General features: G+C 48.1%; 1 protein-coding gene across 1 annotated transcript in view; it reads left to right on the forward strand.

Moving 5' to 3' along the window:
• LOC118371279 (centlein) overlaps positions 1–16,916 on the forward strand; it is a 76,451-nt gene that overhangs the window by 34,597 nt on the left and 24,938 nt on the right. The window contains exons 12-13 of the mRNA XM_052511406.1: positions 4,767–4,874; positions 11,856–11,977. Coding sequence (XP_052367366.1) covers positions 4,767–4,874; positions 11,856–11,977 — 230 coding nt within the window. The remainder of the gene's footprint in view (positions 1–4,766; positions 4,875–11,855; positions 11,978–16,916) is intronic.

Below are 16,916 nucleotides of genomic sequence, written 5' to 3' on the forward strand. Positions count from 1 at the left end.
GTTCCACCTGGACAGGTGCCTGGCCCTAGAACCTTATCTGATCTGACGCTGGAGGAAATAGTGACCCTGACACACTCACGCGCTGGCCAGCGTTCACACACAACCTTCAGCCGCTCTGCCCACATCACACTGTTTTTTTGTTGTTGTCACTTTCCCTCCAGCCTCCAGTCCATATCAGTCAAACCATTATAGGGCTGTACTTTAGCATGTCTTGTGTGTTAGTTTATGTACAACACTCTCTCCTGGTTCTTCCCTGCTCCTCTTAATGTCTCTTAATGTCTCTTAATGTCCCTTTTAAAACCTTTTAGTACCTGTTGCTTTTTTTTTGCATCCTGAAAAGCACCGAGTGGGTCTTTGAATGGCCCATATAGCTGTGGGTGTGTGTGGGGGCGCGTGTTTGTGTGTGGCTTACAATATATCCCATTCACATCACCCGGGTCCTGAACAAGTCGTGCTTTGAGAGCCCTGGCTGGCGCTGCTACACACATGACACGGTGCTGCCATCATAAAGAACTCCATTGATGACAGTGTGACCCCACCAGTCTCTCTCTCCACTCACAGGGAGATGGAGAGAGTGGAGGGAGGGGTGAGGAGGGGGGTCTATGGAGTGCCTCTCCAACGTGGTGCTGGGGTCATCAACCGTTCAGGAAATAACATACTTTTATTTCTCGCACTCTCTCCTTCTGGTAACGCATCTCTCTCTTTCTCTCTACTTTCTCTCTCTTTCTCTACTCTCTCTCTATCTGTTTGTGGAGCCATTACGGGGTGCATGGCACAGGCAGGTCGTGGCCCCTAGCCAGCTGTCGAGACGAGATGACGGCACATCTTCATCTTCCTTACGCCTACGCTTTTTTGTTTTTTTTCCTCAGGCTGTGTGTGTGTGTGTGTGTGTGTGTGTGTGTGTGTGTGTGTGTGTGTGTGTGTGTGTGTGTGTGTGTGTGTGTGTGTGTGTGTGTGTGTGTGTGTGTGTGTGTGTGTGTGTGTGGCTCGATGGCTCGGGCATGAGTTGTGGCTGGCCCAGCATTAAAGAGATAACGGCGTGTTCCTCCATAACAAGTCGTTTCGTAGTACGCACGCACGCACGCACGCACACACACACACACACACACACACACACACACACACACACACACACACACACACACACACACACACACATTTTCATCTGGACCTGTTGCAGGACAGACGGCAGACGGGCTGTCCAACTGGAGGAGAGGAGCATCTGCACCCACAGCCTTTCATCGATCACTGTGTGTCCCTCTGTCCAGTCCTTCACTGTCTGTTCACTCTGTGTTGTGTGACTTTTACACGTGATGCAAATGGATGTTGTCCAGCTGACCCCACAAACATGAATATTGTCAGACTTACATTTCAGTCCAGGTGGAATTTCTGTCTCCAGCTTTATTTGGGTTTTGATGAAGGGTATATGGTTTGATAACACCTGAAAGATAATTCAAACCTCTTATGATTAGTGCTTGATCAGATATGATCATTCCACACATAGCCCCTATACACACTCTATACCCCCTACACACACTCTATACCCCCTACACACACTCTATACCCCTACACATACTCTATACCCCCTACACACACTCTATACCCCCTACACACACTCTATACCCCCTACACACACTCTATACCCCCTACACACACTCTATACCCCCTATACACACTCTATACCCCCTACACACACTCTATATCCCCTACACACACTCTATACCCCCTACACATACTCTATACCCCCTACACACACTCTATACCCCTACACACACTCTATACCCCCTACACACACTCTATACCCCTACACACACTCTATACCCCCTACACACACACTCTATACCCCCTACACACACACTATACCCCCTACACACACACTCTATACCCCCTACACACACTCTATACCCCCTACACACACTCTATACCCCTACACACACTCTATACCCCCTAACACACTCTATACCCCCTACACACACTCTATACCCCCCTAAACACACTCTATACCCCCTACACACACTCTATAACACACTCTAAACCCCTACACACACACCATACCCCCTACACACACTCTATACCCCCTACACAGACTCTATACCCCCTACACAAACACACTCTATACCCCTACACACACACCATACCCCCTACACACACACTATACCCCCTACACACACTCTATACCCCCTATACACACTCTATACCCCCTACACACACACACTATACCCCCTACACACACACTATACCCCTATACACACACTATACCCCCTACACACACTCTATACCCCCTACACACACTATACCCCCCTACACACACACTATACCCCTACACACACACTATACCCCTACACACACACTATACCCCCTACACACACTCTATACTGCACACACACACATTATACCCCCCTACACACACACACACACACACACACTATATACCTCCCTACATACACACACACACACACAGAGCGATGCCAGCCAAGCCAAAACGTCAGTAATATGCAGATCCATCTACTAATGACTAACCATAGAGGTAATTAAGACAGAGCTGGAACAGAGATGGCAGAAGGGCTGACACCTGCCTTGTGTGTCCACAGTCAGGACTGCTGGTGGAGAGCACTGTGGCACCAGGGTCACTCCGGTCAACAGTAGCCTGCGTCTAAACACAGTCTAAACACAGAGTCTAAACACAGAGTCTAAACACAGAGTCTAAACACAGAGTCTAAACACAGAGTCTAAACACAGAGTCTAAACACAGGCTCTAGGGTTGGGGGTGTGAGGGGCTCTGATGCTCACAGGCAATGTGTATTGGAAGATATTTCTGAATGTTCTTAACCCAGCATACACCCCTCCAACCAGACATGCTTTATCTACTCATTTTCTGGATGCAGTGAAGTGAAGGTCAAGCAAATCATAGAGAAAGCAGACTGTATTGCAATCGTCTAAGGAAGGGGTGTGAGCATGTGGGTCTGGCCAGATGAGATGTAGTCATTGTTTGTAGGTGTCTGTAAGTTGTTGTTAGTATACGTTTGTTTTTGGAGTGTACATTTAAAAAATATTGAATTGAAGATCGTTGACACCCAGGAGGAAAGTATTTGTCACACCAGTACACACTGAGTGTACAAAACATTAAGAACACCTGCTCTTTCCATGACATAGACCAGGTGAATCCAGGTGAAAGCTATGATCCCTTGTTGATGTCACTTGTTAATTCCACTTCAATCGGTGTAGATGAAGGGGAGGAGACCGTTAAAGAAGGAGTTTAAGCCTTGAGACAATTGAGACATGGATTGTGTATGTGTGCCATTCAGTGAGTGAATGGGCAAGACAAAATATTTAAGCACCTTTGAACGGGGTATGATAGTAGGTGCCAGGCACACCAGTTTGTTTCAAGAATTGCAACGCTGCTGAGTTTTTCACATTCAACAGTTTCCCTTGTGTATCCAGAATGGTCCACCACACAAAGGACATCCAGCCAACTTGACACAACTGTGGGAAGCATTGGAGTCATCATGGGCCAGCATCCCTGTGGAACAGCTTTGGACACCTTGTAGAGTCCATGCCCTGACGAATTGAGTCTGTTCTGAGGGCAAAGGGGGTGCAACTCACTATTAGGAAGGTGTTTCTAATGTTTGGTAAACTCAGTGAGGTTCAAATGAGAACCGTTGTAAAGCTTTAATAGATCTAGTTTGCACAAGGCCTCTGGTTGCCTTTCAATGTCACTTTGTCCTTTTGGGTCAGCCAACATGCCATCCCTCCGTCCTCCCTATAAACTCTTGCTACCGCCGAATCTCCAGACTAAAGAAGCATCGGCGCATTTAGTCACATTGCATATTTTAGCCGCCATCTGTTCCGCTCAACACTCCCACCACAGGGGCTCCTATCCTCATCTTCCTGTTTCCATATTCCAACAGCATATTGTTCCCATAGCTTATTTATTTATTTTTAAAGAAAAGACACACACACACACACAGACACACACAGCAGGACCGGAGAGTGCTTCTTGTTCTCAAGGAGGAGCAAGAGAGCAGCTTTCTTTTTTCTCCCCCCAGCAGTTTCTCCCAGCCAGTTGTCCTATCAAGTGTAACCTCGGGGTCCTCATAGAGCAATTAAAGGGGCCCCACTGCCCACCTTTTGGTAATGAAGCCCGGCGCAGCCTGGAATCTATAGCCCTTTAGTGTCCCCTAATGGGACGTCATTACAGTCAAAGAAACAGTGTACATGTAAATGAACATACTCATTAGCCAGTGGCGAGAGAAACCTTTGAGCTCCGTGTGGTGCAGTGTGTGGAGGGATGCTTCCTTATTCCTCTGGTACCCTGATTGGTTTTTTGTCTTTTTTGTCTTGGTATGTGTGTGTGGGGAGAGATGGTATGTGTGTGTGAGGGGAGAGATGGTATGTGTGTGTGAGGGGAGAGGTGTGTGTGTGTGTGTGTGTGTGTGTGTGTGTGTGTGTGTGTGTGTGTGTGTGTGTGTGTGTGTGTGTGTGTGTGTGTGTGTGTGTGTGTGTGTGTGTGTGTGTGTGTGTGTGTGTGTGTGTGTGTTGTTGCGGGTGTGTTCTTACTTGCTTGTGTGTGTGTGTATCTGTATGACTTCACGTAAGGGAAAAGTGAAATGAACATATATAATGTGTTATTGGTATTCACACAGCCGTTGTGCAGCTGTTAATTGAGCACTAGTTGTCTCTGTAATGTGATGCTAAAGCCTGCTGAAGCGCGTAGCCGAACCCCCTGCCTCTCTCTCTCTCTCTGATTGAATGACTACATCCCCCAGAGTGCACCGGAGCAGCTGTCCAGGTCGTTGTCCCCGGCGAGCAGCGTGGAGTCAGGAAGAGGAGTGGAAAAGAGGATTCATGACCTGGAGGAGCTGCTCAGACTGAAGGTACAAACCTCACTGACCTCTACACTACACACTCTCTCTTTGTCTCTCTCTTTGTCTCTCTCTGTCTCTCTCTGTCTCTTGCTCTCTCTCTCACTCACAGTTCAATTCAATTGACTTTATTGACATGGCAAGTTTGGCAAGTTCAAGTATACATATATATAAAATAAAAATAATAATAATTTAACAATATATATATATATATATATATATATATATATATATATATATATATATATATATATACATTGGGGCGAAAAAGTATTTAGTTCTCCCACTTAAAAAGATGAGAGAGGCCTGTAATTTTCATCATAGGTACACTTCAACTATGACAGACAAAATGAGAAAAAAACATCCAGAAAATCACATTTTGGAGGACAAAGAATGCTGAGTTGCATCCAAAGAACACCATACCTACTGGGAAGCATGGGGGTGGAAACATCATGCTTTGGGGCTGTTTTTCTGCAAAGGGACCAGGACGACTGATCTGTGTAAAGGAAAGAATGAATGGGGCCATGTATCGTGAGATTTTGAGTGAAAACCTTCTTCCGTCAGCAAGGGCATTGAAGATGAAACGTGGCTGGGTCTTTCAGCATGACAATTATCCAAAACACACCGCCCGGGCAACAAAGGAGTGGCTTTGTAAGAAGCATTTCAAGGTCCTGGAGTGGCCTAGCCAGTCTCCAGATCTCAACCCCATAGAAAATCTTTGGAGGGAGTTGAAAGTCCGTGTTGCCCAGCAACAGCCCCAAAACGTCACTGCTCTCGAGGAGATCTGCATGTTGCATGGAGGAATGGGCCAAAATACCAGCAACAGTGTGTGAAAACCTTGTGAAGACTTACAGAAAACGTTTGACCTCTGTCATTGCCAACAAAGGGTATATAACAAAGTATTGAGAAACTTTTGTTATTGACCAAATACTTATTTTCCAACATTTGCAAATAAATTCATTAAAAATCCTACAATGTGATTTTCTAGATTTTTTTCCCTCACTTTGTCTGTCATAGTTGAAGTGTACCTATGATGAAAATTACAGGCCTCTCTCATCTTTTTAAGTGGTAGAACCTGCACAATTGGTGGCTGACTAAATACTTTTTTGCCCCACTGTATATATATATATATATTTATTTATAAATAAATGGTGGGACCAACAGCAATAATAATAGTAGTAGTGGACATGGGATTACCGTTAACATCAACTACAACTGTGACTGAGTAGACACGTGACATGGTATGAAAGAAAGACAAAACAAAACAAGATGGGAAATATTATCGACATTACATTGCACTTTTCACTGGCTGTCCCTCAGGTTGTGGCAGGAGGACACATATTTGGCTGCCAAAACTGCACATTTTGGCTTTTCACCCAATAAATATTTGATTTTTTCTTCATATTTTATAGTTACATTTTTTGTTGTTTTGAATTATAATTTTGGGAAAGGAATATTCTCTTAGTTCTGAGAATTTCTCACAGTGTAATAGGAAATGCAGCTCTGTCTCTCTGTCTGTCTCTCGGTCTCTCTCTCTCTTGCTCTCTCTCTCTCTCTTGCTCTCTCTATCTCTCTTGCTCTCTCTCTTTCTCTCTGTCTGTCTTTCTTGCTGTCTCGCTCTCTCTGTTTGCCTCTCTCTATGTTTGTCTGTCTGTCTCTGTCTGTCTCTCTCTGTCTGTTTCTCTCTCTGTCTAATTTTCTCTTTATTTTGAATTCCCTCCTTCCTGTCTCTTTAGTCTTAATTCTTTCTATTCTCTTTTCCCCTGTTCTCTCCCCATTTCCTCTCTCTCTACTCCCTTGTCTCTCCTCTCTCTCCCCCCTCCTAATGCTTTCCAGCACATTGAGTAGTGTGGGTCCAGGTGAGAGGTACCTGTGTTCTGTTTCCTGTGTGTATTGATATGACCTCATTGTCATCATCAGCCCCATTCAGAGACAGACAGGCCGTCATGTGTGAATGTCACTGCTCTGCCGCCAGCCACGACACGCTACTACTGAGAGCTAACGCACCGATAGGACGAGGGAGCGCTGTCACGCATCTGCCTGCGTGGGTCCCTTGCCTCCCATCTCCCATCTCCCTCAGAGGCCCAGCCAGCCCCCTGATTCCCCCTCTCATCAGTGCCTTCTCCTGATGGCTCAATTATGACCGTCTGTAATCACCACTCAGAGAGGTAGTAATGGCTCTGAAAAGGAGATGAAGATGTCACTGGCTGGCTGGCTGCTGCAGCAGAGTGACTGACTCCCACATGTATGTTCAGACTGACTGCCTCCAGCTTTCAACCACACGTCAGTGTCTGGGTATTGTGTGTCAGACTTGTCTCAACCTGTGACATTCTCAGTCTCGACTCTTAAAAATGATGACCGTCTTTGGTTTTGTAACAACAGAGTATGGCTTTATAGTATTTCAAGACCAGCCGGTGGATACAGTATCTGTGCAATATGATTGCTGTGTGTTGGAGAGGCCAGCAGGGTGAATTGCTCCTGATAAGAGGTGAGTGGAGGGGATAGCAGACTCTCTCTCTCTGTCTCTCTCTGTGGTCCAGCGTCGGGGAAGGCTGATGGTCTCTAAGGGGCTCAATTGCACCGCTGTTACCGACTGCTTCCTCTCTGACCTTTCCTAACGGTGTGCCACACACTCACACACATACACTGATACATACACACACTGACACACACACACACTGATACACACGACCGCTGAGCGTCTGTGTGGGCAATGAAGCAGCAGGAGAGGAGAGGATGCGGCAGGACTTGGACTCTCCCCATAAACCAATCAGCTCCATCGCTCTTTTAACCTTCACACTCTCCTCTGTTCTGCGGTCTCTCTCTCTCTCTCTCCTTTTTATTCCTCTCTTGTGCTATTATTATTTCTCCCCTCTTATTTCTCTCTTCGTCTCTGTTCTCTTCTTCCTTGTCTTTCTTTTCTTTCCTCTCGCTCTCTCAACTTTTCCATTTCAATTCAGTTTGCTTTATTGGCATGACGTAACAATGTACATATTGCCAAAGCTTACTTTGGAGATTTACAATATTAAAATAATAAGAATCAAAATGATCAACTTGTCAACAGTAACAACAATAACCAAGGGTCAAAATAACCATACATTGAACAATAACAACAAGTATACAGTAGAGGACATGTGCAGGTTGATTGGTCTGTCAGACACTGTCCCTCATCTTATGGCAGGCAGCAATGTAGTCTGCTGCCAACCCACAGCTCTCTGCGTCCTCCCCCAACAGGATGGGCAGCCTACTCTCATCAGAGAGGTCTTTGAAACCTTGAAAAAGTTTTTCAAATTTGGGGGAAATAAAACTCTCTAATTGTTTTATATTTTTGACATTTTGTCAGGAAATGCAGCTCTGTCTCAGGTTCTGCTGTGGGGCAGTGGTTGCACAGCCTTTCCTCTACAGGGAGCCAGATAGCACTGCATTTTGCTTTGTGCTTGTGTTTCCCAATAAGAAATGTAGTTTTGTTTTGACTGTGTTGTAATTTGTTTTATTCTCATTGATTGGATGTTCTGGTCCTGAGGCTTCAGTGTGTTAGTAGAACAGGTTAGGTAACTCAGCCCCAGGACCAGCTGGATGAGGGGACTTTTTTCTTTGCTCAGCTCTTGGCATTGCAGGGCTTGGTAATGACATGAGAGGGGGTCACTGTATTTGAGATGTTTCCAAAGCTTCCTCTGGACATGTAGGAGAATCTTACAAAACTCTGCATGCCGGGTTTCAATGTTTATCCCATTTGGTGAAATCTTGTTTTGGCATGAAGTGCAATTGGTTCATTGATACATTCAATTAGTTTTAGCCAAATTTGACTAGGTATTTCAATTTGAATTAGTTTTTTAATGGTGTAGAATGGCCTGCATGCTTTCTCTCTTAGTTCATTCACTGCCTCATTAAGGTGTCCAGTTGAGCTTATTTTTAAAGTAATTGTAGTGTGTGCAGTACTCTATATATTTTGTACCTATTGAGAACTTTGGTCTAATTCCCTGAGATCTGGATCTTCTCTGGAAAATCCTCTTTCTCTCTCTGTCTCTCTCTGTCTCTCTGTCTCTCTCTCTCTCTCTTGATGTCTCTCTGTCTGTCTCTGTCTCTCTCCCTCTCTCTGTCTCTCTATGTCTCTGTCTCTCGATGTCTCTGTCTCTCTGTCTCTTTCTTTCTCTCTGTCTCTCTTTCTCTCTCTTTCTCTGTCTCTCTCTGTCTCTCTCTCTGTGTCTCTGTCTCTCTCTCTCCCTCTCTCTCTCTGTCTGTCTCTGTCTCTCTCCCTCTCTCTCTCTGTCTGTCTCTGTATCTCTGTCTCTCTCTGTCTCTGTCTCTCTCTCTGTCTGTCTTCGTCTGTCTCTTTCTCTCGCTCTCTCTCTCGCTCTCTCTCTCAATGTCGCTCTCTCTTGATGTCTCTCTCTGTCTCTGTCTCTGTCTCTCTCTCTCTCGCTCTCCCCCTCGTCCACTAGAGATATATGGAGGTCATGTCTCTTTACTCAGCCAGGGATATTAGCAGTTATTTTGGTGTCAGGTCTAAAGTGTCCCTATTACATCACATACTAGACAGACACTCAGCCTGATGCTAATGGCTCATGATACGCATGGCTGTGTTATTTAATGGGACCATTTACATGTCTGTAGTGCGGACTGAGGGGCGTTTAACAGAGTTGTGTGTTTTTGGTTTTACTGTCCCTGTGGGGACCAGAAGTCCTCACAAGGATAGTAAAAACAAGGAACATTTGCACATGTAGGGCCATTTCGCCGGTCCCCACAAGGAAAAAGGCTGGTTTAGTCTTAGGGGTTAGGTTTAGGGCTACAGTTAGGGTTAGGAGTTAGGTTTAGGAATAGGAGTTAGGTTTAGGGTTACAGTTAGGGTTAGGAGTTAGGTTTAGGAATAGGGGTTAGGTTTAGGGTTAGGAGTTAGGTTTAGGAATAGGGGTTAGGTTTAGGGTTAGGAGTTAGGTTTAGGAATAGGGGTTAGGTTTAGGGTTAGGAGTTAGGTTTAGGAATAGGGGTTAGGTTTAGGGTTAGGAGTTAGGTTTAGAAATAGGAATAGGGGTTTGGGTTTAGGGAAAATAGGATTTTGAATGGGAATCAATTGTTTGGTCCCCACAAAGATAGTAAAACAAATGTGCGCCCAGTGGATGTCACTGACCCCATTATATTGGGAACACAATTTATACTGTGTACCCAGTGTGATTTTATCAGTTAAATGCTGAATTGGACAGAACAGTAGGGGATCCTAACAAACCGTTTTTATTTATTTCATTTTTTTTGTACAAACTTGCCACTTCCAAGACAAGTAAACAACAGCACGGTCTCTCTCTGAGGTCTGAGAGACACCAAATTATTTTTCAGCTTGAGAACATACATGCTGGATGATTAGGGTCTGGGACCAGTGTACCCAGAGCAGGCTGTGTGTTGTGTTGTGGAGTATTGATTGCTGGTGGTGGGGTTGAAGTGTGATCTGTGATGACCAGGGTTGGGGCCGGGGCCCAGTGGGAGCTCTAAGGGGCCTGGGAAGCAATGATGTGGCTAATGCCCTGCCACTCCGACCAGAGCCCCTCTGCAATCAATCAGTCAGGACTCTGTCTCTGTGTGTGTGTGTGTGTGTCTGGTTCTCTATTTCCTTTCATTAGAGGCAGAAACCCAGGCTGCGTTTGTTTGGGGGCTTTGTGTTGTAAAAGCAGCCCGTGTAACGGATGTCCTCTGTGAATATCTCTCACCAGTACACAAAAATCCATACTTGTCACATCGGTGGAGTGTGAGAGAAAGTGTGTGTGTGCCTGTGTGTGCCTGTCTCTGTGTGTGTGTGTGTGTGTGTGTGTGTGTGTGTGTGTGTGTGTGTGTGTGTGTGTGTGTGTGTGTGTGTGTGTGTGTGTGTGTGCGTCCATGTGTGTGCTGCCGCTCCCGCTCCTCTCTGTTCTCTTTGTCCTTGTTAATAATAACAGGGTTCAGAGCTCACATTTCCCTCTCTGCAGGGCAGCCGTGTCATATCAGCAGTAAACAAGCTCTTCCTTCAAAAGGCGCTCGACGAGAAGTCTCCCCAGCCCTGCCTGGCCACTCAAGCAGAAACCTGCTCTGCTCCCTTTCTCTTTCTCTTTCTCTCTCTCTCTTATTCTTTCTTTCTCTCTTTCTGTCTCTCTCATCTTTCCTCCTCTTCTCCCTCCCGAGCCTGAGCCTGCCTGTTTTAAAGTGTTTTCTTCTCCCACTCTGTTAAGGTCAGAATAGCAGAGGCGTTCCTGTCAGGAACATCTAGATGTTCTCCTCCTTCTCTCCCCTGAAAGTCCCACGTTGTAATCTTTTCTTTTTTTAAATTGTCAGTCATTGCCGCCCCAATTGGGTGGTGACCCCAGTCAATGACAGGGGGAAGGGTAGTGTGAAGAAGGTTCAAAGTGCTCTCTCTCCCGGTTGACTTGACCATATTAATGTTGTACCTGTAACGAACCTCGGATGCTGGAGGAACACTTGTCAGAGAGAAGGAGAGGAACTGCAATGTCAGAGAGAGGTGATGCTTCCTCAGTAATGGAGAACATATTTGTTATAGTTACATGTTACAGTAACAAGAGTTATATCTGACCTGGGGGGGTGTACAGCAGTGGAGGCTGGTGGGACGAGCTACAGGAGGACTCATTGTAATGGCTGGAAAGGAATGAAGGGGCCAGAGTCAAACAATGTTTCCATGTGTTTCATATCGTTCCATTTATTCCATACCAGCCATTACAATGATCCCATCCTCCTATAGCTCCTCCCGCCAGCCTCCACTGGTGTACAGTTCCGTACTAGACTGACACTGTCAGTAATTAAATTATTTACACTATTTCTAGGTACATTTTCTATCTTTTGGAAATACGCTGCTCTCAATGTAAGATTTAAGTCATTCTATCATTTCAGATTTGTCATCACTCCCAACCCCGACCGGCTTCACATTTCAGTGACATCATTTGATTTCCCTGTGCAGTGCATGTGTGAAGTGGCCACATTGTGTAACGTAACCTCCTGTATGTCTCTGGCCGGCAGACGGACGAGAACGAGGAGCTGCGGAGGGCCCATGAGAAACGCCACGAGCGCCTGCGTCTCGTCCAGACCAACTACCGGACGGTCAAAGACCAGCTCCGAGAGGTGGAGGACGCACAGGGCCGGTGAGTACCCTACTAGAAGTAGAATTCTATTTCTATGGTACCACTTCCACCCAGCGGCAGACCAACGTTCTGGTGTAGAGTGGCAGGTGACACACTTCCACCCAGCCTCAGACCGACGTTCTGGTGTAGAGTGGCAGGTGACATACTTCCACCCAGAGGCAGACCGACGTTCTGGTGTAGAGTGGCAGGTGACACAATTCTACCCAGAGGCAGACCGACGTTCTGGTATAGAGTGGCAGGTGACACAATTCTACCCAGAGGCAGACCGACGTTCTGGTGTAGAGTGGCAGGTGACACACTTCTACCCTGAGGCAGACCGACGTTCTGGTGTAGAGTGGCAGGTGACACTTCCACCCAGCGGCAGACTGACGTTCTGGTGTAGAGTGGCAGGTGACACAATTCTACCCAGAGGCAGACTGACGTTCTGGTGTAGAGTGGCAGGTGACACTTCTACCCAGCGGCAGACTGACGTTCTGGTGTAGAGTGGCAGGTGACACAATTCTACCCAGAGGCAGACTGACGTTCTGGTATTGAGTGGCAGGTGACACACTTCTACCCTGAGGCAGACCGACGTTCTGGTGTAGAGTGGCAGGTGACACTTCCACCCAGCGGCAGACTGACGTTCTGGTGTAGAGTGGCAGGTGACACAATTCTACCCAGAGGCAGACCGACGTTCTGGTATTGAGTGGCAGGTGACACACTTCTACCCAGAGGCAGACCGACGTTCTGGTATAGAGTGGCAGGTGACACACTTCTACCCAGAGGCAGACCGACGTTCTGGTATTGAGTGGCAGGTGACACTTCCACCCAGCGGCAGACTGACGTTCTGGTATTGAGTGGCAGGTGACACACTTCTACCCTGAGGCAGACCGACGTTCTGGTGTAGAGTGGCAGGTGACACAATTGACACTACCCAGAGGCAGACCGACGTTCTGGTATTGAGTGGCAGGTGACACACTTCTACCCTGAGGCAGACCGACGTTCTGGTGTAGAGTGGCAGGTGACACTTCCACCCAGAGGCAGACCGACGTTCTGGTATTGAGTGGCAGGTGACACACTTCTACCCTGAGGCAGACCGACGTTCTGGTGTAGAGTGGCAGGTGACACAATTCTACCCAGAGGCAGACCGACGTTCTGGTATTGAGTGGCAGGTGACACACTTCTACCCAGAGGCAGATCGACGTTCTGGTATAGAGTGGCAGGTGACACACTTCTACCCTGAGGCAGACCGACGTTCTGGTGTAGAGTGGCAGGTGACACTTCCACCCAGCGGCAGACTGACGTTCTGGTATAGAGTGGCAGGTGACACACTTCCACCCAGCGGCAGACCGATGTTCTGGTATAGAGTGGCAGGTGACACTTCCACCCAGAGGCAGACTGACGTTCTGGTATAGAGTGGCAGGTGACACACTTCCACCCAGCGGCAGACCGACGTTCTGGTGTAGAGTGGCAGGTGACACACTTCCACCCATCGACAGACTGACGTTCTGGTATTGAGTGGCAGGTGACACACTTCCACCCAGCGGCAGACCGACGTTCTGGTGTAGAGTGGCAGGTGACACACTTCCACCCAGCGACAGACTGACGTTCTGGTATTGAGTGGCAGGTGACACACTTCCACCCAGCGGCAGACCGACGTTCTGGTGTAGAGTGGCAGGTGACACACTTCCACCCATCGACAGACTGACGTTCTGGTATTGAGTGGCAGGTGACACACTTCCACCCAGCGGCAGACCGACGTTTTGGTGTAGAGTGGCAGGTGACACACTTCCACCCAGCGGCAGACTGACGTTCTGGTATTGAGTGGCAGGTGACACACTTCCACCCAGCGGCAGACTGACGTTCTGGTATTGAGTGGCAGGTGACACACTTCCACCCAGCGGCAGACTGACGTTCTGGTATTGAGTGGCAGGTGACACACTTCCACCCAGCGACAGACTGACGTTCTGGTATTGAGTGGCAGGTGACACACTTCCACCCAGCGGCAGACTGACGTTCTGGTATTGAGTGGCAGGTGACACACTTCCACCCAGCGACAGACTGACGTTCTGGTATTGAGTGGCAGGTGACACACTTCCACCCAGCGGCAGACCGACGTTCTGGTGTAGAGTGGCAGGTGACACACTTCCACCCAGCGGCAGACCGACGTTCTGGTGTAGAGTGGCAGGTGACACACTTCCACCCAGCGGCAGACTGACGTTCTGGTATTGAGTGGCAGGTGACACTTCCACCCAGAGGCAGACTGACGTTCTGGTATAGAGTGGCAGGTGACACACTTCCACCCAGCGGCAGACCGACGTTCTGGTGTAGAGTGGCAGGTGACACTTCCACCCAGAGGCAGACTGACGTTCTGGTATAGAGTGGCAGGTGACACACTTCCACCCAGCGGCAGACCGACGTTCTGGTGTAGAGTGGCAGGTGACACTTCCACCCAGAGGCAGACTGACGTTCTGGTATAGAGTGGCAGGTGACACACTTCCACCCAGCGGCAGACTGACGTTCTGGTATTGAGTGGCAGGTGACACACTTCCACCCAGCGGCAGACTGACGTTCTGGTATTGAGTGGCAGGTGACACACTTCCACCCAGCGGCAGACTGACGTTCTGGTATTGAGTGGCAGGTGACACACTTCCACCCAGCGACAGACTGACGTTCTGGTATTGAGTGGCAGGTGACACACTTCCACCCAGCGGCAGACTGACGTTCTGGTATTGAGTAGCAGGTGACACACTTCCACCCAGCGACAGACTGACGTTCTGGTATTGAGTGGCAGGTGACACACTTCCACCCAGCGGCAGACCGACGTTCTGGTGTAGAGTGGCAGGTGACACACTTCCACCCAGCGGCAGACCGACGTTCTGGTGTAGAGTGGCAGGTGACACACTTCCACCCAGCGGCAGACTGACGTTCTGGTATTGAGTGGCAGGTGACACACTTCTACCCTGAGGCAGACTGACGTTCTGGTTTAGAGTGGCAGGTGACACTTCCACCCAGCTGCAGACTGACGTTCTGGTATAGAGTGGCAGGTGACACACTTCCACCCAGCGGCAGACTGACGTTCTGGTATTGAGTGGCAGGTGACACACTTCCACCCAGCGGCAGACCGACGTTCTGGTGTAGAGTGGCAGGTGACACACTTCCACCCAGCGGCAGACTGACGTTCTGGTGTAGAGTGGTAGGTGACACACTTCCACCCAGCGGCAGACTGACGTTCTGGTATAGAGTGGCAGGTGACACACTTCCACCCAGCGGCAGACTGACGTTCTGGTGTAGAGTGGCAGGTGACACACTTCCACCCAGCGGCAGACTGACGTTCTGGTATAGAGTGGCAGGTGACACACTTCCACCCAGCGGCAGACTGACGTTCTGGTATAGAGTGGCAGGTGACACACTTCCACCCAGCGGCAGACTGACGTTCTGGTATAGAGTGGCAGGTGACACACTTCCACACAGCGGCAGACTGACGTTCTGGTATAGAGTGGCAGGTGTCACACTTCCACATAGTGGTGCCGACCAGAGACGTGCTCTGTCTTTTCACATTATTCCAGGAACTATTAGGTATGTGTAACCAAGCTAGCACAGACTTTCTAAAAAATCCTGGAATTTATCAGCTCAAACCATGTCGCAATCCGTTCCCTTTACCCTGGAGTTAATATGAACTTGCCTTGGGGAGTGTTTAAAGGCACGTAACTCCTCTTTCTTTCGTTAAGCCCTTCTGAACCCTCTGGAACACATCAGAACCCAACTGAAACTCTCTCAAATACTCCCATGACCTTTACTCTTTATGTTACATGTCATCACCTGACCTACTGTGTGGGAGGATTACACCTTTACCTTTGAAAAAGCTTCACGGGTTTTAAGCGAATCAATTTCGTTGCTTAGCGTTTGAGTCGCTGTGCGTGTCTTTGTTTCTCTCTCTGTCTCTCTCTCTCCTTCCCCTGGCATCAATTAGGACTTGAGGGCAGGAGGCTGAAGGTGTCCGTTATAAAGGGGACAGGGTGTCTGAGAAACTCCTGGGGAGGGACGGGGGACGAGGTGGAGAGGGGGTGATTTCCTCTTCCGATCCCCTTGGTTTGATCTAGATTAAAACCACGGGGTTTTCACACAAAGAGGGCAACGTGGCGGCAAATGTCATTAACGTGACACACACACGTTCTCCCTCTTTCTGACTTCCTCCCCCAAAGCTTCAGGCAGCGAGGAGAACCTTTTAAAACACTAACTAATGGAAGCGTATGTGGGGTTGGTATCCACACGGGACCGACGTGTTGACCCTGTCAGCTGTTTTCTCCCCGGGTTAATTAAAGAAAACAGCGGCTGCAACGTGAGGCCGTGTGAAAGTAGAGCGCGCGGGTATTCACCATCCACCACCTCCCCGCCGTTCGGCTAGGAGCAGCTCAGCGCAGCACGGAACAAAGACAGGCAGACAGAGAGAGCGTGTGACAGACAGAGAGAACGAAGAGAGCATCACTTGGAAACAACACCATTTGTGCCCGTCTGTACATTTTAGCAGGTTATCAAGAAAGTGTGGTGTGTGTGGTTGTCTCCTTGTTGGAGGATCTTGATGAAAACGAGGGCACACTTTGCTAGCAGGGGAAAAAAAGGTCTGTCTGATATTTTTCTCAGTTTGTAACCTCTTGTGGCAATAAGTCATATTAAAAAGGTACAATTTTAAATGTTATAAAGCAGTTTTGTTGCAAACAGGGAATTGGTGACTCATAAGACACAATCAACCAGTACGCCATCAGACTGACCTGTCACCTGCATATTGGCATCATCATTTGACAGGAGACAGAATTGACACGATATGCAGCTTTGCCCTTTTCATCCTCAGCCTTTGATGGCGCCACCCAGGCAGCCCCTCAGCCTTATGATCGTTGGCATTCACTTGGATGGGTTAACCCTCATATCCATCCTTAAATAGTCCCAAACCCAGTGGGGG

This window comes from Oncorhynchus keta, unplaced genomic scaffold (assembly GCF_023373465.1).
Source record: "Oncorhynchus keta strain PuntledgeMale-10-30-2019 unplaced genomic scaffold, Oket_V2 Un_contig_6766_pilon_pilon, whole genome shotgun sequence".
NCBI classification, from domain to species: Eukaryota; Metazoa; Chordata; class Actinopteri; order Salmoniformes; family Salmonidae; genus Oncorhynchus; species Oncorhynchus keta.